We start from the raw sequence: 24123 nt of genomic DNA on the forward strand, positions 1-24123 counted from the left end.
TTGTAAGCTGATTGAATCACTTATCTAAATTAGTTGTTTGATGTTTAAATTAGTCTGACAACCTTTAATAAATGTCCGATGAAATTCAAATCCTGCTATTATAACCCTAACATTGAATAACTCTTTCTCTTTTCCTCTATAAATAAATATAAATAATTTGATATCAAATCACATATATATCTATTGATAATATCTTTTGTTTGTAAAGAAGGGAGATGTAACATTATACGGCAATGAATTAATTCCTCCCGCTATTTATAGTTCACCTTGTATGATAAGGCCGGCCAGCCAACACAGGCGGTCAGTTTATCTCTAGCAGTCAGAGCTGTACCATCCTCACCAATATCATATGTATCAATAATAAATAGTTAGAACACATGCAGTCGTTCTTCATAACATAACAGCCAGGACTTACTGCTCGGACGTTGAACATATTTGACCCAATTAAGTTATTCGGACAAACCTCCCGGCCTGTTTAACACAATACCTACAACTTTGATGTAATCAAATAAAAATATTCCTGAACATTTTGAAAACAAACATCAATGTGATATGGTGTAACATAATATTCATATGAATATATTTTGTGCTTTTGACGATTTGTTCCGCATGTATGGCAAAAGGTAAGTATTACAGTTTACAGTTTTATTATACACTCAGCACATGTATACAGGATGTGAAAAGAGGTAAATATATTTAATACAAATTACATGTGTAATATATAGAACAAATTTGGTATTCAACCAGGCTGTAAGGTATCTATAAATCAGTGTGTGTGTACCACGTGATAAATTTCGTCATATATGCTACGTAGGAAGGCAACATTTTGCTTAAAATGAAGACTTAAATCAAAGATAACTTTTCTTTTACAACTCCATTTTAAATGAAACAAAGGGCAGTAATGTTTTGACAGTGCTCCGTCAGACGGTCGTATAGGGAAAGGTTTGTCGATGTGTTTTAAGAAACTTGACTCTCAATCAAACTCTGGTAAAAGACCGAAGGCAGGGCTCCGTAAGCGCCGTAGACTGCGCTATGTTGCATTTAAGATGGCGAGAAATAGTGAAGTTATCTTTGTTTAAAGTTTTTTTGTTCTTTTTTTTCAAATCAAAATATTGCCTTCCGAAGTAGCATTTATGACGCAAATTATCACGTGGTATACACACACTGTAATGCACAAGTCAATTGTAACCACGCCCCCCCCCCCCACAGGTCCGGGAGTATACTGGAGATAGCCGGGGAAATGGACCGTGTTTTTACCTTTTAGGTGGTTTTGTCTTCGCTTTACATATAGCGGTGAATGGGCCTTACTTCGGGTCGCTGTGGTGCGGGGCATTTGCTGGGGAGTTTACCATCTGCTCGTCCCCGCAGGGCGGGGATTTTAGCCGGGCTTGGCTTGCCCGAAAGTCAAAGTCCCCGCTATTCCCCGGACCTGGGGGAGCCGTGGTTACAATTGACTGGTGCATAAATACAGATCACAAAATCTAACAAAGTACAAATTCGAATCAGTGAGCCCTTTAAAGGGTTTGGATATAAACATAGTATTGACGAGAGATTTAGTCCATGCCAGGTGGGGTTTAAGAAGTGTTCAAAAGGCCTAATACATCTTTTTTCGTAAATACATGTATTAATAAAACACAGGGACAATAAAGCTGTTGCTAATAACACTTCCGTCCGTTTCAAGGAAACCAGTATTAGAACACATCCTACATTTACAGCCAATGATATCGCAGATAGGCAACCATTAAGGGGTCACGGACACTACGGACCATGGACATTACGAACCAGACACTACGGACCAGATTTAGGGACATTACGGACCAGATTTAGGGACATTACGGACCAGATTTAGAAATTTACGGACCATGATTTATATTGTTTTTAAACATTTGTTTTTTTGAATCATTCACTCATTGGTCTGAAATTTGTTAATAAATACTTGAATATTAGTGCTCAGTATGACAATTATCTTTAATGTAACTGAAAAATCCCATGAAATTCCAATGTTAAACATCAATGTATTTTTAATAAAGTATAATAATAATTCGAATAATAATGAACGTAATATGTGTTTATCTTATAATTGTAAATGTGAATATTAATGTTTTCATATGTGATCGATTGCTTTCTGAAATAAACTTTGAATAGTCATATTTGTTTGTTTTCCGTTTCATCTGATTTAATTGAAAGTGCGCCGTTACAATGGGTTTTCACACTTTTATGATTGCCAATTAAAGGTTGTCAGTGTAATGTTTGTTTCTTTTGTAATATACCGCCGATAATTACGGGTACAATTATAACTAATTAAGGCAACAGAAATTGCCAGTTTTAAAAATCAGTTTGCAAGAATTGCAACAAACACACATCGTTTATTTAATATAAAGCAAGAGTTGAGGTTTACATACTCACAATTTCCTCTGCCATAAATCTGATAAGATCTATAAGTATGCCTTGCGCTCGTTGTATCCACTGTTCTAGAGGTGTTTATGCAAACCACCGCGCCGTGGAATGCGACATATGTGAACGTTGGCAACATCTACGCTGTGGTACCGGTATATCCATTGCCCAGTATGATGCTGCGAACGTGGATGGGACCGAGTTAGAGTTCACGTGCATCACGTGTAAGGATGAAACTCGACCAGAAGAGACTATGGAAGTCCAGGTATGTTACAGTTTTCTTATGAGATTGGATGATGAATTTGGTAAACATATAACTAACATAGATTTCAAATTTCGACAAATTTTAGTTTCAGAAATGGTTCAAACTGATGAACCAATAGCTTGTGTTTAAAACATTTTAACATTATAGGACGAGACGATCAACCACAGCGACGTCCCAAGGACACCCGACCACATCATGCGACTGCCAACAACAGACAGTGTTCTTGAGGGTAGCCATCAACCCAGGTCCAGACGTTTGTGACTGACTTTGAGGCCGGAATCTGGCAGGGACTTAGAAGCGTGTTCAACGATACCGACATTCGGGGATGTGCCTTCCACTTCGGCCAGGCCCTATGGAGAAAGGCCCAAGAGTGTGGACTGCAGGTAATATATATAAAAGATGCGTTGATAAATAATATATCCATTTGGCTTTAAATGATGATACCACTACTTTTACTACTACAATAATAGAAATAAAAATGATAATATCTTTTTTATTTTGGTGCTATTTCAGACTGCCTACAGTACGAGGGACGCCGTGTATCGGCTAATGCGTAAGGTCTTCGCGCTACCTCTACTGCCAGCGGGCGACATCCCAGCAGCCTTCAGAAAGATCGAGGAAAAGATGGACGCCAACGACGAAAGAATGGTCTCCTTTCTTCAGTATGTCAGCAGCACGTGGATACAGAATGAGATGTGGCCAATCGCTTCGTGGTCCGTCTTCGGCCACTCTATCCGTACCAACAACGATGTCGAGGGTTGGCACGCGAGGCTCAATCGACGGGCAAAAAAGGGAAACTTGCCTTTCTACCTGCTTGTTGAACTCCTGTACAAAGAGGCACAGGAAATTCCAATCATGTGCAAGTTGGTGAAGGAAAGGAAACTGTGCCGCTACCAACGAAAGGCTACAACATTGACACAAGGCCGGCTCATGAAGCTTTGGGCGGAATATTCTGCTAATGAGTTGACAACAAGCAGTCTGCTCAAAGCATGTGGGAGACTGTATGGGCCTGTTTAAATATGAATGGTGGCTTTGGGGACATGTGCTGTTTATTCGTGATTCATGTAAACACTGATATGTTCTTACATGTGCTCGATTTATTTTGGTAAATAAACTGATTGGATTCATGTAAACACTGGTATGTTCTTATATGTGCTCGATTTATTTTGGTAAATAAACTGTTTTGGAACATATATCTTCTGTTGCTTTTAACTGATTTAACTGCCGATCTATTCGAACTTCACGCGATTTTTTCACAGTTTTATGGAAGATATAACGTCATACTGAGCACTCATATTCAAGTATTTATTAACAAATTAAAAACTATAATAATGAATAACTAAAAAAAATATGTTTAAATCATGGTCCGTAAGTTTCTAAATCTGGTCCGTAAATTTTTAAATCTGGTCCGTAATGTCCCTAAATCTGGTCCGTAATGTCCCTAAATCTGGTCCGTAGTGTCTGGTCCGTAATGTCCATGGTCCGTAGTGTCCGTAATTCCCATTAAGTACTAGGCATAATCATGAAGAACTTTCGCGGGAGCTGCCACTCCTCCGTTACACACTCCCTGCGCAAGATTTTGCGTTGACAATGTGTCAGCCAGTGAGGTTGTATCTTAAGTCAGTCAGACTACTTGAATTAAAATCTCTATGATTAAGATAGACTCGTTTGCTAGGCTCACTCCGCCAATTCTTAATCATTAAGATTTCAACTCATGTCAACTTAATATTGCCAAGACAACTTTTTATGTGTTTTTTTCCAAGAAAAAATAGTCTGTCATTTAACATATGCAGCATGCTCTTCTATTGGAGTTTGTTGGGGGTCTACCCGTGCCTATATGACTACATTAAGGCTTGACCTGTTGGCAATTTACCCGAAGTAGTATCTTTTTAACCAAAATGCTGTGGAAACAGCCATTAATGAAATATGGATGGTCCCACAGCACAGAAGAAAAGGCTGCACTCTTGGAATATAATATACTTATATATTCCTACCAGGGAAAATAAGAACATGCATGAGGGATTGACGAACGTTGGAATCCTTTCGAGATGTTCCTGTATACGTCAAAAGCTTTTGTTTTCGTATTTTTTACATTCCATTCACTATTCTTTCCATTAAGTAGGAAGTTAAGACTCCCTATAAGCTGAATTTGTATAGCACATTTGCCACGTGTGTCTATGTTGTTGTTGTTTTTAATATCAGAGTAAAACAAAAAACTTTCGAACAGATATTTTTTATTCCATGTATACTAATCATCCACACAATTTCATTGAATCAAATGTTTTCAATCAAAAACCAATTTAAACACAGTGAACAAACAGCATTAGGAACAGTTTACACCCCACAGAACATGTGTTATTACTATTATTATGTGATATGGAACATAAAAATATAAAACATATATACAGCATTACACTACCTCTGACATAAATGCATGCTCAAAAGGAGGCATTTTTATGTTTGGTAAAAATATAATGTTTGAATAGTAAAATGTAAAATACAACACAGGTTGAGAATTTTCTTGATATTTTCCAAACTAATTGCCAAATTATATTTTTATTTCTAATTTGAGGCCTTACGTAAATCGTAAAAATGCCTTTACTCATGTTGGGGTCTATGACCAGCAAGAATTACATCGGAAACAGCCAACTTAAACAACTCTACACAAATTATTTAACACATGAAGGAAAACACAAATAACCAAGTACCATATGAATACATGTAGTCACTAACAGCTAAATAAAGATTTCAATATTCATGTACAAAGTATATATATATATATATATGCCTCACACAAACAATTTCATTTCATAAACTAGTCATGAAGTCATGTATCTTACAACACACACATAACAATGATGAGAATTATACAATTTCTCGAATGGTTAATGTCAACATAATTTTCACAATACACACTTAAAGGACCATCTTGCTTCAAGATAGAATTAACATATTCTAGCATTAAAATGTATTTTCACACAATCAAAGTAGACAAAAGAAAATTAAAGCATTTTGTTTCACTTCAACAAGCATGTACACCTAATATAAAATGATATATACTTCACTTAAAGGGAAGAAAGCCATCTAATTGTTTTGTTTCATTTTCCATGTACAGTAATACCTTTTTTCACAATTAAATGATTTCTTTTTAATCTAAACATATATATCAACAGTTGAATTCTGCAGCATGGATAAAGCACCTGTCAGAAGCAGTAAAGGTCACTAACCATGACCTTTGACCCCAAAATCAAAAGAGGTCATTTCCTGACCATAACCAATGTACAAACCAAGTTTTAAGACTCTATAACAAGACATTAATAGTAATTGACTGTACAAAGTGTGATGCTGCTGACTAAGCCAATCAATGAATGTGTAAACAATTCTTTGCAGGCGTCACATAACCATATAACATCCAAATGATCGCAGAGACAGAGGTATAAGTCAACAATTACAGACAAGAAGTAACTGAAATCAGAGGTTCTAACAAATGACCATTGTCAATCCTGAAAAATAGCCAGAGGTCTGTTTGAGTCTGAGGGATTCGTGCCCAAAGCATGGTCAAGGGGCTTAGAACCCTGTTGAAATTATTTCCAAAGTTAGTTACATTCATAATCGAAGGATCTTAATGCAAATATACTAGCAAAAACCAATCTTTACCACTGCACAATTATCTCAAGTTAAAACCTCCAAATCCTGATTTTAGGATTAATCCTGAACTCATGAACCCCTGTAGATTTTAATACAAATACTGAACGCAATGTAGAGGCAACATTATTAATATCAGCAAAATTCTTTTAGGTACTATCATGTAAAGGATTGATGTAACAACTTAGTGCTTATATAATTAACTCTCCTTTTTTATCATGTTACAATAAAAAGTAAATAGAGGCAGTTTAAAACATGTTTGTTGATTAAAATAAAATTGATGTATTAAATTGTCCTTGTTACAAAAAAAGATTACAAGCTCCACTTAAAGTATTTCTGGAATAATTAGTACATATATTATAATGTTCAAACATCATTCCCAACAATATTAGTAAAAAACATTTAACAAAAGCAAACTTCTCATCCACCAACTGCAATTACAACTTATGCCGATTGCTCAGAACTTTGTTCAAGTTAACAACGTAACAAAAGAACATCGTTGTTCACTTTTAAACATGAACTATGTGATGATGTGCTGATGTGCTGACATATTTAGGAATAAATAAGGACAGTTGAACCAGTTGCCTCAAATTTTGTTAGAAATACAGCAGATTACTAGTGTACGGCATTCAGTAAACATCCAGTGCAGTAACGATTTGAAAGTTAACAACATTGGTGTTAACAACAGTGTTAACTTTAACAAAGTTCTGAGCCATTGACACAATAACACACACTTACATGCACACAGCAGCTGAGTACATTTTTGCAACATAGTTATCTCCAAAGGAAAAGTACTAAAGCGCTGAAGTATTTCTTATGAATATCTTCATAGTTGAAATCAGGATATGGACTAAATGAATGAAAAAAGAAAACCAAAAACACAAAAATGATTTGGTTTTCAAATAAATCTAACTGATTGTATAAGACAGCTGCAAACCAATGATTTTTAAAGATGATGACCTAATACAAGACTTAAGATATCATTCTCACAAGCATCTACCACATATCAAACCTTTAAGCATAAAACATAAATGGCAATTTTAAGCCAATCAGAACAATAAAAAACACAAAAAAGCAAAAAGTGTCCCTTTCTTTTTATATCAAAATATGTCATTAAACATACATGTGCACTAAATCTGATGGCATACATAGGATTATAACTCATTTGACTCAAAAATGATTATTACAACTTCTCATTTGTATCATCTACAAAACAGCATATATGCTCTTATAACATGTACATGTATGCATAATGCTTCCTGTCAATCATTAACACTTACACAACATGATTAACGACATTGATGTTAACTTAGAAACATGAATTAGTTGAATATTATGTTTATATATTTAAACAAAACATGTACAGTTGAAACCCTTGTCTCAAATCTTGTTAGAAATACTGCAGATCACAATTATTAGATATAACTTTCAGAGCAGAAAAGACTTGAAAGTTAACAACGAGAAATTAACAAAATTGTTAAATTAAACATAGTTCTAAACAATCATCCTAGTGTGTACCTAATTTTCCCAAATTGAAATCTAGTGATTTTTTGTATTAGGTCTCACATCACGCCTCTGGTGTTAAAATCATGTGGTTAACTTTAAAAATTGTGTACATGTATTGAACTGACAATCCCACAGATGATATCTTTTAGAATTATGTTCAAAACTTGTACATAAAACATTATGCCGCTCAACTTCGCCCAAGCATACATTACACAATCATGATATTTACGTTTAATATAGTAAATTTCTTAATAAACGTTTTGTTTAAATCATCCACACATATTCAATATATGATTAATGAATTATGTAGGAGCTACTGTCACACTCTAGCTGATATCCGAGACGCTCACTGTATTGGGGTGAGGAGTTATGGTCAGAAACGACTCTTCATCTTCCTCTACATCATCTTCGTCTTGGGAGGACACAGTACAGTGAGCTTCATGGGCCTCCTTCCTGCGCTTATCAGGGAACAGTGCATCACACTTACCACATCGCAGACCGCCAACCATGTGGGATAAACGATGCTCTTCCAGACTCTCAAACGATGAAAACGGTTTTCCGCAATCCGTACAAATATGGTGTTTAACGTTCGTATGCCTCCTTTCATGTCGTACAAGCTGATCGAGCCTAAAGAATACTTTGCTACAAACTCTGCACGGATGAGTTTGCCCAACACCATGAACACGACTCATGTGCTCACGTAATTTTCGGCCACCTAAAAACGAGGTAGAACACTGGTCACAAATGTACAGTGTACTTGCTTCAGGCCTTTTCTTTCCTCCGCCGTCTGGCCTTGACCTGCATATCAAGTTGTGTGAGCGAATTGCATATTTGCCGGAGTATACGTTTCCGCAGTATTGACATGCCGCTGCATTAAACTGGAAGTGGGTTTTTAGATGCTCTACAAGTGAGAAGCTTTTCAGGTTGATCTGACATATGTAGCAGATATTTGGTGGCACACAATGTGCTGAAGCGAAATGACCATCCAGGTGCAACAGAGACTTGTAAACTTTCTTGATGGGCTTCGGGCAATGTTCACACATCATAACTTGGGGATCATGCTTGCCAGAGTGCTCTATCTGTTCATACTTAGATACCAATTCCTCTTGACACTCAGTGCACTTAAACGGTTTGCTGTTGTTGTGGGCTTCTTTCAAATGCTGTTCAAGCCTGGCTTTCACCACAAACAAGCTTTCCTCATTGCAATAATGGCATGTGTGAATTTTTGGACGAGAACTTTTACATTCTGCAGCATGATACATGAGGTGCTCTTCAGTGAAAAATGGAATGCAACATCCTTTACAAATCATTGTATACTGCCCACCATGCTTCGTTTCCATATGCTCATAGAAGTTGTTCTTGCTACTGTATCTATTCGGACAGTATGGGCAGTCAATTACATCGATGTGGTAGTCAAGAGGATTCTTAATGACAGTCTCAGCATTTGGGTCCTTCGGTTTCTTTTCTTTTGGGGTTTTCTTTTTCTTACTGTACTGAGATTGTTCAGCACTCACCTCACCCTTCGCAAAATCAATTGTTATATTAAAACTACCTTTACCTTTACTTTTTCTCTTTTTTCCTACCGGCACTTTAGGGGTGTTAGCTTTTCCTCGAGATGGACTGACATCATAATATTCATCAAAGTCAAGATCAGCTTGAACCCCTTCTTCTTTTATCTTTTTTATCTCTTTCTCTTTACCATTGCTTGTTGCTTTTCTTTTCTTAGCTGTTTTCTTGGTTTCCGTTCCATCAAGAGCATACTCAATGTTTTCCATGTCAGACAATGGTTCGTCATACACTTCTTCATCTTCATAATCCGTTTCTGCATTGACCTCTACTAAAACCTGCATTTCTTCTTCTGGGTCACTCTCATTTTTTACATTCTCACTCTTTACAGATTTTTTGTTTTTAGGATCAGGCTCGGAATTCATCTGGATCTGATAGTCTGGTCCTTGGCCTATCTCAGTATAAACAGTATCATTCTCATCTTCAACTGATTTTTTCAGACCTTTCTTTACCACTTGAGTTTTCCCCACAACAAATTGCTGAATGTTCTTCACAATATCTACATAATTCTGACCATGCTCAACCTCAACAACAACATATGGTGACTCATCAGCTTCAGCTAAAGTATTAGCAATGCCTTTGACATCTTCAGACTGGTTTTCTGTCCGTGCGCTAGCTATTTTTACAATATCAGCAAGCAACTCCATTCCCGTTTGAGTTTCATTCGTGACAAATGCGTGCTTTGGGTAGACGGTTTTAGTTTCTTTATTAAATGTGAAGTCTGATCCCTTGTTATGAGTCAGTAGATGTGAATATATGGCATCCAGTCCATTAGCTGAAAATACAAAAATAAGTTTAATATGAGATATTGCTGAATTACACTTACACATACATTTTCAATAAAAAAAGAATATCTATATATCTATCAATAAATAGCTCCCAAACTCAAGAGTGAAATCTACATATGATTTTGTGCAAAAATGGCACATCTGATAATTATTATTCATTCATAGAGGACGAGTGTTTCCAGGCAGGTGGCTAGAAAATCCATCTCACCATGGAAATAAATCATGCTCATAAAGCTCCAATTTAAACTATTTACATGTACAATTTTTCGCAATTTAAACGATGATGTACATGTATGCTTTTTGGTGAAAAGTTCCACAACTTATGTTTTTTTGTGTTTCCAGCACGGATGGAAAAATATGATTCTTCGGCAAGCCTCTTTACCAGCTTTTGCAAACGCCCTCAGTTCGGGATTTTCCATCCACACCAGAATTACATGAAAGATACTTCTGTTTGTTTACATGCCTTACACTGATGAATATAATTGCATTGCAGGAATGACTCAAACTTCCACATGTAAAGGAAGTACATAACCGGCTGGTATCCAGCGTGCGCTGAATAAAATAGCGATTGTGTGGGTCCATCATTTGACCCAATGTTAACAAGTTGAAAAGAGATGTGGAAGTCATATCAATGCTATTTTTTGCAAGCATGGTGTAAACATTTATTCGCAAAGTTATGGAATGTTTGCAAAGTGATGGAATATTCATTTGAACAGATTTTAATAAAATTTCAAAAAATTGTTGTGCCATCATGAAGATAAATGCTGTCTGGATTAGTTGATACCAGTATGTTGTTTGCATATATATATATATATATATGAGATTTTTGGTGCTAAATTCAGAAGTCTACAGGTCATGGACCTGGGCCTATCTTTGATAATCATTTGGGGGCCCGTAGAATATTCACATGTGAATTCAATTTTCGTCTTAAATTTGGCAACTGTAGAATAATGTCAATTTATTGATCTGCTTGAACAGATTAATTATAAAAATCGTAAGGGAGGCCAACGCGAACGCAGAAAATATGCTAGTGTCCGATAACCAGTGAAGACTATTAGGGTGGTGTGCTGATAATTAACACCGAGATGTCGCATGTAATATGTTTGTGGTTTGTCGTTATTGTATTTCTCTAATTATCGAAGAATTAATCAGAACCTAATATGTACCTGATTAAATTAATATTTAATTAGGATAATTGATGTATCGATCATTATTTAGAGATGAAATAGTCGTCCTTTTAAAGCTAGTTTGTCTTCAAACAGAGATACCTTTAATCAACCTCACAGTTATGCCTTGTTCAGTATAGATTTAATTTTAATTAATAACTGTGATTTTAATCAGATTCCATTGGACTATTATCGACTCAAATGAAAGTACTGCGCATTTGAGTATATTTTAATTAATGTTTTCCTACATGTTAATATTCGGCCGATGTCGGGCGTCTCGAAAATGACCACATGTTAAGATCTCGGAATGAAATCGCGCTGCACGCGTGAGTTTGAGCTCATCTCACTAACACAGACGAGAGTTGCCTATCCATGGTTTATAGGCCAGGGGGTAAGTTTACCCTTGAAAAAAAATAGTAAATAGGAACTCTTGATTTCCCAAACTTGGCCTACCAGTATTGTAAAAAACTAAGTTAAATTTGAGAGAAAGTTAACTCATCATCATCAAGCCTAGTAAAGAAGATAAAAATGTACAACTGGATTGCAGGTAAAATTTTAGGAGAATTTACAATAGAAGGAAAAACGTATGTATTAAAGAGGTAAACACATGGTTGAGCAGGGCAGTTTTGTGATAATTGGCCCTTGAGCTCATAACATCCCTCGACTATATATAGGGCGGCGGGCCCTTATGAGACACTTGGGCTGCAACAACCCAACTCTGCCTTGTATTAACCTCTAAATAATATAAATAGTTGGTTGAAAATGTCCAGGCCGATTTTGTCTCTGAGCGAAAATGGACCGGGCCAAAATTGTTACCAGATTCGGCAAAGAAACAATGATAAGAATAAAACTATTTTTAAAAGATTTGAAATTCTTTTAACAATAACAGTTCGTCTAACCTTCACACTTGCAGATTCCGCATTTCAAACGCGTTAAATCCAACTCTTTAACAGGTGGTTTGGATGTTTTTGATTGTCTTCGCGACATTATGACTTTTGAAATGGATAAAAGTCATAAAAAATAAGAGGAAATCAGTTGTTTCACGCCATTGAATTATTTGAATTCGTGGCAAAATTATTGCTAGGGGACGTAACTGCGCAATGAAACAAGCTAACACATACTAATTATTACAGGCATTTGCAACTCGAAATAGTTGATCAACTGAGTCGAAATTCTACCGCGCCTGTTCTATGCGGTCAAGAGCAGATGGTGTATCCAGGAAATAAAGCTATACAGTATAACATTTATTTATATAATGATATTATTACCTGATAAACCAATGCTTTATTTAACAACATTTTCAATTAAATGATAAATGGTTTATATGTCTGTGAAATTACTGACCTACTAGCTGAAGGAATATCTGCACTGTAGTCTACAGTGTAGACAAATGTGAATTCCAGCTATGCAGACGACACGAAGCTCTGCAACAGATGTGCGCGCGTTTCAGGAAAATGTAACTGTGAGGGTCGTCATAAAAATAATGCAAATATTTTATAGATGAGTAAAATGATTAATTTCCGAGTCCGTTTGTGAATTTTTGTTTAAATTTTACATCTATTTTCGATAGCATGAATCTAGAAATATATACGGGACTATTGTCTGAACTTACAGGTTCAATTTTTCAAATGGTGATTTATATGTATGAAATGCGAATAAACTACATTTTACTTAACAATGAAAAAAAAACACACACAACAAACAAATTCATCGCCAGTTCAAGTAAGGGCCATTTTGATTTTTTTTCTCATAGAATGTATTGATGTAAAGATTTTTCCAATATTTCAAAGACAAGTAATTCTTGAGCAATGAATATAATTAAGTTATTTTCTAAAACAATGAATTGTGCCCAAGTACATTATGGCTGTAGAATATATTTCCATTGGAAGCTTGACTAAAGGCGTTCATTAACATATTCTTTGATAGAATGCGCCTTGAAAAAGTGTAAAACATGTTTGATTTTTGATAGCCTTTAATGCTATGTGGTAAAATGAGTTGAGACTGGGGTTGAGATTAGACTTCAGTATTTTCGTGAAATTGGGACCTGGTTAATTACGCTGCATAACGGGTACATATTAAAAATACACCTCAGTGCTGTTCCAAAAACGTTGATGCAAATACTTCATTATTTAAAAAAAGGTTATCCATCTGAATGTTATCCCACTTTGCCTTGTCCACTTTGCCTTGTAGTTGCATGACTTAGTAGACGTTTGGACAAATTTGCAAACAAAATGTTATATCGTAACTGCAAGGTTGAAAAAATGAAGTCACACTCGTTTAATTTTGCATTTATTGTTTTATGCTAGGACAAGTATGACGCTGAGCGCTCGAAACCCGATGTGAACTAACACTCTGGCTGTTAACAAACAATTGGCCGGTTGTTCATAAATTTGTTAGTAAACAACGTCGTTAACTGTTAAACGTGTAATATGTTTTGAGGTGTTAACGTATATTAATATACTAGTAACAAGATCAGTTGAAACAGCTGTTTTAAATATGTATTTTGAAATACTGCAGATCACTAGTGTAGTTCAAATAATCATGTACGTTGACGGATTTTTTTGACGATTTTTGACATGGCAAATCCTTCGTTAGGGATTGAAAGAATCCCGTATAACACGTCTATTATTTTAGACTAATCACTAGTGTATTCTTCAAACTTCCAGAGTGGAGAATATTTGAAACGATCATGTTAACAACGTTGCTTACATTAACGAAATTCTGAATAATAGGCCCAATGTGTTTCAACCTACTTTCTAGCTGGAACCAAAATTGCTTTTCCTCATTTAAAATTTAAACCTATAAAACACCATGACGCTGAGGTACATTTAGTGTATTATTTGCAACCACTTGATTCAATCTCCTGTTATTCTCATTTGAAACTACACGTTCTTCTTTGTCAAGGCTTAATTAACGATTCCTGCATTCACAGATCTTGTTTTTGCTGTCAAAATTGTGACCAAAATGTTCAATGTAATCTTCTTCAAGCGGATTAAATGAATCAACTCCAACTATTATGGGAAATACACATCACGACCTGCAAAATTAATATCTTCGCTGTTTCGCCATCACAAATCACTTCATTTCCAGCTAAAAACCATATGTTTCGATAGTTTCAATCCGGGTCTGCACCGATATGAAATTACGTTGTTGTATACATAATATGAATAATTTTTCGATTCCAACTTGAGTATTGACAGATTACTATCTCTACCAGATATATTCTACCTCCACGTCAAGTTTCGGGACAGTCGCTGCAAGCATTGTCAGGTTATTTATCGAATAAGATTTTCGCGTTCAACGTCATTATGACCTTGACCTTTGGATCTAATGACTCCAAAATCAATAGGGATCATCTACTGGTTAAGCCCAACCTCCAGGTCAAGTTTGAGGACCATAGGTCCAGGCATTGTCGAGGTATCAGTCAGCCAAGCTTTTCGCATTCAAGGTCTCTGTGACCTTGACCTGACGACCTCAAAATCAATAGGGGTTATCTACTAATTACGACCAAACTTATGTCCAGCCTGAGGGCCATGGGTGAAGGCATTGTCAAGTAATCACTCGGACATGCTTTTCGTGTTTAAGGTCACTGTGACCTTGGCCGGATGATCTAAAAATCAAAAGGGGTCATCTACTGGTCACACCCAACCTCCACGTCAAGTTTCAGGACCATCGGTTAAGGCATTGTCAAGTTATCCTTCGGACAAGATTTTCGCGTTCAAGGTCATTATGACCTTGCCCTTTGAACTTAACGACCAACATCCAAGTCAAGTTTGAGCACCAAAGGTCACATTGCATTAAAGGCCACAGTGACCTTGACCTTAGAGTTGATGACCTAAAATCAATAGGTTTTTTTATCGTCACCACCAACCTCCAAGTCAAGTTTGAGGACTATAGCCTAGGCCCAGGCATTGTCGGACAAGCTTTGGTATACCGACATACTAAATTTTGGTAAAAGCCTAAAAATCATATGTCTTTTTGGAATGTTACAAGACTGGGAAGCAAATGTAACAAATGACCCTCTTTAATTCCTTTCTTCTCATCTGCCCTAAAATAATCATGTGTACAATGAAACACAGTATTGCAACTTGCAAGGAGCCAACACAGTGATAGAGACCATCGACATCTGATAAGCCCCAGAGTTAGCAATGCCCGAGTACTCAATATAAAAGCCACTGACTACCTTGTTCCACAAAGGGGAATCAAACCTGGTGTTTAACAAGCATATAAGCTATATAGGAGTTTATTACACTGTAACATAATTTTCCAATACAATAAATACAATCCCTTATGCCTGATAAAGGGCCTTTGACAATGCAAAAAAGGGCGGAGAAGGCCAAAAATTAAAATGTTTTAAAAATCTAGATTTTATTTTGTTTTGAGGAACACTCGTTTTCAAGAGTTAAAAATACTTTTTATTGTAGAAAGGAGTTGAGCAGCATTTTAATCAGGGCAAAAATCTGTTCAAAACTTCTTTGGAAAATCTGCTCAACTTCTAATTACATCTACGCATGTTGTAAATGATATTTGTATTATGCATACGTAATATTGAACCTGAACACTAAAAAAGACATGAAATTTTGAAACATACTGTCTTGGTCCTTCAACAAACTTTTGCACTGTGGAAGGTCCTTAAGGGTAACCTTCATTTCATTGAATTTTATTTGTTGACATACTCACTATCAAGATAGAGTGGTCAACTAGTAAAGCTGGGCACCTCTCACCTATAGGTTGTGGGTTCAACTTCAACACCCGCCAGGGGTACCGGGTACCTTCAAATAGCCTCAGCTCTCAAAAAGAACACTAGTACTGGTTCCTACCAAGGAAACGGAATCAAGAATGATTCATAAAAGATTTAAGTGGTCATTACAATCAAGCTAAAATAAATTAGTATCAACTAAAAACTATCACATTTGACAAAGGTCACTGAACAAAGAGCGTACAATAGAAGCCAGATAGCATATAGACAGTAAACACTTAACAAAAGTCAGCTTAAAATCAAATATAATCATTCAAGTAAATCATTTTTTTTGGTTTGATGATAAAATGAAACTTTTAAGAATATAACAACACATTAACATGTACAAGGAATGAACATGTGCTATACTGTGACAATAAAATTATAATATAACACAAATTGAAATGCAAAAATGTTTTGTCTGATATGTCAATTCTACAAGAATTTATACAAAAACGCTAACATACATCTCTATACAAGAATATATCATGTAAACTGAGATAAAAATATTTAAAATAACAAACAAAACATGCACAGATTTAGGTCAATATAAACACTTCATGGTCTGTATTAGTAATTATTCAATTAAGCAAGATGTCTTTATAGTATACATTTATATACTTTTTTCATATCACATGTCATCACCAAATTCAGTAATACATGATGCTGACAATTATTATGTGACAAGACCCCATTTCCACAAAACATTGTTAGTCCCCTATAACAGGATTTAGCGGAGCTCACTTTTTTGTTTTTATAGATTGAATATAAATATTGATCTCTTTAAGAGCTTGATAAAAATTTTCATTATGATAATATCTATAAACAATTTTTCATATATCAAAATCAGATTTAAGTGTGCACTTTTTTTGTTAGGCCTAACTACTTTTAAAGCATGTCAGCAAGTCAGAAATCTTAACTCATGTATTTTTCTATTTCGTTGATCCCATCATTTGCAAAATATGGAACTGGTAGGCTTGCAGTTGGGTACAGGGTGCACTTTTCTTCGTGAGTTTTTCGTATGAAATTGTGAGCAAATCCCATTCCACATTTCACACATGAGTATGGCTTTTCACCAGTGTGAGATCTAAGGTGAGTTTTAAGATTCCATGTAGTTGAAAATGCCTTTCCGCATGTTTGACATACATGTGGTCTGTGATTAGCATGTGTACGCTCATGCTTAACCAACTGCTGAAGTTTATAAAACATCTTTCCACACACTTTACAAGGATAGTTCTTTCCTATGCCATGCTCTCTGCTCATATGAGCTCTTAAGCTTTTTCCATATGAAAATGCTGCTGAGCATTTTTCACACAAATAAGTCTTCTTAGCTCTTGGATCTACATAGGGCTGTCCTCCAGACCGAGCTTTACAAAGTATCCGATGCTTCCGAATGGTTTTCTGATGGAAGAACTTGGCTCCACAATAGTCACACATGTATCCACTGGTCTGGTAGTGGGCTTCAAGATGCTGAAGCAAACTCGACACGTGACCCTCTGTGAACTGGTGGAGGCATAATGGGCATACCCAGGGTTGCAAGGAATGTTTATTCAAGAAATGAATGTCAATGTGAACCCAAGATACATAGACGGTGGTTTTGTTTGGGCAACTTGGACATTTCAATAATTGACGATTGTGTGTTGTCATGTGGGTATATTTGTCAAATTCAGAAATTAATTTTTCAGAACAAACTTCACAAGTATATGAGGCTTTTCCATTATGATTGGATTCAAGGTGGTCCTGCAAACGACTTTTCACAACAAAGCACCTAACATCGTCACAAAATGGACACACATGTGTTCTTGGGCGTGGGTAGTTACACCCAGCTACATGTAAAGCAAGGGCATCTTCAGAAAAGGCTGGAGTGAAGCATTTTGTGCAAACCAATGGATATTTACCGGAATGGCGACTTTCAATGTGGGCAAAGGCTGAGTTTATGTAAGTATATTGCTCCGGACAATAAGGACAGCTTATAGCAATTTCCTCATAAGACATTGGATCTGTTTGGTATAGTACCATGCTTGAGTTCATCATTTTCTCATCAGTGTTGCTGTCATCCAGAGACTTGATCTTTTTTCCCTTTCTACCAGCATGACAGTCGCCAGTAGCTTTTGGACCATCTTTTTTCTTTGAAGGCTTGGCACGTTCTGTTTTAGGTTTCTTAACGTTGCTTTTCTTTCTATTTTTGTTCAGATTTACACTTACCAGAGATGGTTTCGTGTCACTGTTTTCAAGGTTTGCCAAATACTTCATATTAAGTTCAAAAGTTTGGTCAACAACATCGGCAATGTCTTCCACATCTGTATCTGCCAAATAGTCATCAACTATTTCCTGTTTGATTTCCATGTACCCATGATTATTCTTGTTCTCATTTTCAATTTCAACTTTAGGCAAAAACTGGTCTGATCGTGACATTTGAAATTGACATTCTTCAGTGAATGTTTGAGTTTCTTTTGAAATTGGTTCACAAAATGGATATGCAGTTTTAGTAAAGTGATAATACTGGAAATTCTCTCCCTTTCCATGGGAAATAAGATGTGAATGGAGATCTCTGAGGTCATCAACTGAAAATACACAAAGAAGATTGGGTTGTAATGAAAACAATGTTGGTTGTTATGAAAGCAATGTTAGACAAACAATATATAGGGAATCCGCAAACCCAATTAAGTACCATTCATGCCATTATTTCTGATCATCAATTATGATTTTTTGTCTGATTTTCAATCCCTAGTTCAACCCTATTCAACCCTTTGCAAGACGTTTCTGCTGTAACTCTACTTACTAACAAATGCGCACTTCATGACTTGTGCAATTTACATGTCACGTTCCGTATATTGCATCCCATGTCTGGGTGCGGGAGATCAGGCATGATATAAAATGAGGATTTTACACAAATAACTCTCTTCGAATGTGCCATCACAAAAAAAATAGTTTTTTTTTAGATATTTGCTTTTCATTGAACTTGAGTATAATCATTTTGTTGCCACACTTGTATAAACTATTGTTCAACCTTTACAAAACTGTTGAAAATTCTCAAATGTGCAACTGCAAATCTTATTTTTTATTTTGAAATGCGTGTACATTATAACGATTAATTCATTACACTGAGACAGGTCCTTAAAGATTTAAATGGTAATGGTTTACAAATGAATATAAGAGAAATAAGCAGCGTTGTCACACAACATGACAAATGGTACTGATTGGACTGATAATTGCACACAGTGGTTTTGAAATATCAATAGGTTTACAAAGAATATTTTTTTTCGCTGTCAGAGCTGAGTTAACCCGTTTAGAATTAGCGGCAAAGAGTTTCCCAGTTTATAGTGTGTATGTTTTGCATTTGAAAGCCAAGTGATTAGTTCAGATTCATATAACGATGCTATTTTTAAATCAACTAGGAATTATGTGGTAGACAACCACAGTAAATTTCAAATTGGAAACGTACGCAGAAACTTGCGAAAGATACATGTGTCATATGCAATGTGATACATGTATCAGTAAGTAAGAATGTGTAAAACGTGGACTCCCTGAAGACAGCAGCCTTGTAAATAAAAAGCAGGGATAATGTGAATCATGCAATCATACTCAAATAATCATTAAATGCAATAAAGGAGTATATCGAATGCTCATTCATTCAGATATATATATAGGAGACTATGAAGTAAGAAATAAGAACTCTAGACTAATTATTTTATAGTGACAATATTCCTAGCTTCAAGCTGGCTGACGTCTACCGCATGTATATGTATTTATAGCTGCATTTAATGACAAAGACAACATAATAAATATGTAAACCTTCAAGTGAAACTTCAACATAGAGTATCCCCATCAATAAACACATCATTGTTTAATTTGAAATCAAAGGCCAATAATATTAGTGATTGGTAAGATGAAGGTCCCTTGTATTGCACACCTAATGCCAATTTATTATGGGAGGAGTTGGGGAGAGCTATGAACGGGAATGAACGATGCATCAAGTAAAATATTCCAGATATGTCGGTGCAATTAACGTGTGTCAGTAATAAGCCTCACTACAGGAAGGCACGATGGGCCCAACAAACCTGAAAGGCCAAGCAGAACATGCATCAGTAGAATACTTGTTAACAATGATATAATTCAGTGTTAACTAAAAGTTAAAATACCGTAATTCACCTAAGAGTTCGGACACTCTAAATATTCGGACACCCATAATTTTTTTCCAAAATAATTTATTTTGCGTACCTAATTTTCGGACACCCAAAGGACATCAACCATAACTTTCACAGTTACCAAGTTTCACAGACGAAGATTATTGATTTTTATCTTTACAATGCCTGGCTAGATTACCTAACCGTATGTGTGATGTATTTATTGGAGGATTAAAGAAACAACAAGGGCAATCAAGGGATTAAGAAAACATAGACATGACATGTTTGTAAAACGATCTGCCAATAAACTTTCAAACTTGTACCACACTTATAGACTGTATAAATCAATTATCGTACAGTTATACATTAATCCTGCATAGCAATCTCCATGCTCTCCACGAGATCCTCGTGGGTATAACTGTAAGTTATGTGACTTCACACAGTGTGACTCTTTGATCTGAAGCCAATAGAATGTGTTTATTCAGTTCAATGCATGTATAAAATGGTGTTTTAATATCTTGATGAAGGATTTACACTTATAGGCGTAATAAATAAGTTTATGACCATTGATTACTACGGATAAATTAATAAGTGGTAAAATGCAAACATGAACAAAAAAGGCAGGTTAAACAAACATGTAAATAAAATGTAAAAATGGTAATTTCTATGTATTCGGACAGCAGGTTTTTCGGACAGCGAAAAAAATAATTAATTTAAGGTGTCCGAACTCTTAGGTGAATTACGGTACCTTTCAATCAAATTTGGCTACTAATTATGATTTAATGTACGAGCCAACATAGATACCAGTCCTTGCTTTTTAGGTGTTAGCAACAGATAATGGTCGTTCAATTTCATTTTTTTTTTATTTGGACATTTTTTCAGTTTTTCACCAGAACCAAAAACCAGTCAAAATAGGTGTACGTTGATGGATATTTTTACGATTTTTGATATGGCAAATCCTTCACGTACAAACTGTTTTGTACCAAAAGTGGGTAGTTATACAGACTGGGATTTCAGGTTAAAGCATATTGCTTTAATATAATATCATGAAGCAAGAAATATTACCAGATAATGTTATTTTATGTTGGTTTCGTGCACCAAAAAATAAATATCCAATGTATAATTATGAGTTTGATGTGATATTTTCATTTCATACTGTCAAAACATAAAGATATATATATATACATGAAGGGCACCTGCAAGGCTGCGGTTCACAGTTTTACTACAATCGAAACACCTCTGAGATGACTGAGTTGTTACAATGGTATTTACGAGGTTTGTTTCGAAGTTTACCGGAGATTGTCGAGTTGTTATGATTGGTATAATTTCTGTCTGTGTCATTCAAGTTACGTTTTATTGGAAAGGTAAATCCGAAGTTATAACGAATGTAAAGCTTGTTTTTAGCGAAATATCTTTGTACTTACATAGTTAAATATAAATATAAAACTCCCCCTCCACCCGGTTTTTACACAAACCCATTTAGACGTTCCTCGTCAGAAAAATCCCGTATAACACGTCTATTTTTTCAGACTCAACCATAAACAAACCTATTTGTGTCTTCCTGTGTTATGAATGTGGAGTACTTAGGTGTTAACATATTCAACAATTCAGTTCGTCATACCCACCTTCAAATCTACAGACTCCGCAAGTTACTGTGAAGGGATAAATAGCTTCGTCCTGCCGTTTTTCTTCCATAGCGAAGTTCTTTCATTTCAAGGCAAAGTTAGAAATAGGGGAGGTCACTGATACTGAACGTTCACTAAAATACGTAAGGGTGTGTTAATAACGTCACGAAAAAAAAGCTTACTGATGATCTCGTTTCCGCTGCCGGTGCGACTCCAAAGGCCATTTTTCAACGTTGAAAACTGACCCTGACAACATTTCAAAATTAGATTATGATCGAAACAGTTGTTAAAAACTGATCAGCATTATTTATTATTTTATCATTAATGGTGTCATTCCTCAATCTTACTGTTTACGTTCTTAACAAGCAATGCCGTGGGCGAGCTCGAACCTACAACTTTAAAGATTGTTTAAAATGCATATAAATTCAACGACCTGATGTTTCTAGAAAGCATCCCAATTCAATAGACACCACTCGTTCTTTCTTACATATAATACCAATGTGACAACGGTTTTAGACCATTGATATGAGCAGGGGATGGAACCAGCGACTTCTAGCACCTTACCAATCGACCAGGGATTTGCTGTAATTACGAGCGAATCGCTACTCTGTAAAATAAAATACTAGCTAGTCAAGATATATGCCTTTTAAACGAATACAAGTAATTCAAAATATAAATATATACAAAAACCCATGCTCTACATTGGCGAAACTTATGGAATTCATTCGCTCTGCACGCCTGAGTGCGTTTGTGTTCCGAAAATAATTCAAAATATTCTCTGGAGAATTATATGATGAGGATATCTCGTAATGTAGATAGTACTTGAAAGTATCTTTCTGCTTGGCTTCGTGATTACATTTCTTTGTTATTTTATCAGATAACATTGAGCTTTAGTACCGGTGAATTGCGCTCAGGTATACATATGCTTTAAAATCATGTTTACTTTTGTTAGAAACGTATTTATGTTAGTACGAGTTATGTCCATTTTTAGTTAGTTAATCTAACACTTAATATAAATAATAATTTTAATATACACGTCAATTTTTCAGGTCACGGGACAGTACTGATTTAGTGAAAAGTCTAAAATGTTTTTTTTTTCTATTTAGATTTAGCAAAAAGACACCACAACAAACAACGCTTATTACTATATTTGAAGGTCTATTTGAAAAAGGTACCTACATTTTCCAAACTTTTCTGAATAGTATCAGCAGATATATTAGCATGAACAAAAATCATAGTATTAACAGCTTGTGGCATACATTTCACTAAAATGATATTAATACTTACAATTGACTGAAATCTGTACCGCATAGCAATGAGAATCTTGCATGCGACTATTGGGGTCATTTATAACACTGAAAAATGACCCGCTTACGGTGTGGGTGATATTCAATTTTGGTCTAAACGATATTGGATTGATGTAGCCAATCGGATTGCGTTGTTTAAATAACCAACATTTACAATAAACACATGATGGGATTGATCAAGTTTGATATTGAATACCACACTTTATGATAACATAAATTCATAAGCTGAATGAGGTTCTTTTCGATATGAATAAAAAAACAACATACATAACATAACGGGTATGAATAAAATACGATAACAAGGCTACAGTAAGAAAAAAAGAAAGAAAAGAATATACATCAACAACAATAACAAATCTTATGTATTTACCCATCTTTTACTAAACTCTTTAATTATTTCAAAATTATACGACATTTTAATCAATATGATAAAATTGTAATAGTTTTATTTTAATTCGCTCATTATTCTCAAATTTTCGCTTTAAAAAAACTATAAAAACTATGGGCAGAATAAATACTTTAGTTTTTAATAAGAAAGAAATCTGTTTCATAGCAAATTTTTTCTTATCTTTGTGAAAATAAACCTTATCTTCGTATTTAAGTCAAAAATCATAGTTTCACGAAAATAACTGTTTTTTTCGTATATAGCCATACCGTTACATAACAATGATATGGTGACATGAAAATAAAAGCGCATTCTTTTAAATAGGTTACACAGTGGAAAATGTGTTTATAAAAGCCGTTTATAGTCATGCAGACAATTTCAAAATGTAAGTCAGATAAGAGCACTGTATACAATAATAACATGAACTAGATCCCCGACTGTACGGCCAGTCCACACGGGCACGATTGGCATACCACATTCTTTCAAGAATATAAATTAAGGACATAAGTATAGATTTTAAACATCGGAGTTATAAAAAGCATTGTGTACATGGGACTTATGGCATGGTGTAGTAATGTGCAATTGGTATAAACAATATTACAAGTTAACAT

The 24123-nt window shown here is 35.3% G+C and overlaps 3 protein-coding genes across 3 annotated transcripts; 1 reads left to right on the forward strand and 2 right to left on the reverse strand.

The window, feature by feature from the left end:
- The first annotated feature begins 609 nt into the window (after positions 1-609).
- Positions 610-3676, forward strand: LOC128235962 (uncharacterized). Its single transcript, XM_052950747.1, has 4 exons — positions 610-623; positions 2476-2659; positions 2905-3042; positions 3173-3676. Exons 1-4 carry the CDS (start codon positions 610-612, stop codon positions 3674-3676), a joined length of 840 nt encoding a protein of 279 aa, XP_052806707.1.
- Positions 3677-4876: 1200 nt separating this feature from the next.
- On the reverse strand, positions 4877-12394 carry LOC128235162 (zinc finger protein 189-like). The gene is made up of 2 exons (XM_052949904.1): positions 12230-12394; positions 4877-10151 (listed from the first exon to the last, which is right to left on the reverse strand). The coding sequence occupies exons 1-2, from the start codon at positions 12315-12317 to the stop codon at positions 8137-8139; spliced, it is 2103 nt and encodes a 700-aa protein (XP_052805864.1). The 5' UTR covers positions 12318-12394; the 3' UTR covers positions 4877-8136.
- A 2888-nt stretch (positions 12395-15282) lies between these two features.
- On the reverse strand, positions 15283-21930 carry LOC128233780 (endothelial zinc finger protein induced by tumor necrosis factor alpha-like). Its single transcript, XM_052947632.1, has 2 exons — positions 21821-21930; positions 15283-18632 (listed from the first exon to the last, which is right to left on the reverse strand). The coding sequence occupies exons 1-2, from the start codon at positions 21888-21890 to the stop codon at positions 16984-16986; spliced, it is 1719 nt and encodes a 572-aa protein (XP_052803592.1). The 5' UTR covers positions 21891-21930; the 3' UTR covers positions 15283-16983.
- Between the last annotated feature and the right edge of the window lie 2193 nt (positions 21931-24123).

Source organism: Mya arenaria, chromosome 5, assembly GCF_026914265.1.
Source record: "Mya arenaria isolate MELC-2E11 chromosome 5, ASM2691426v1".
Taxonomy (NCBI): domain Eukaryota; kingdom Metazoa; phylum Mollusca; class Bivalvia; order Myida; family Myidae; genus Mya; species Mya arenaria.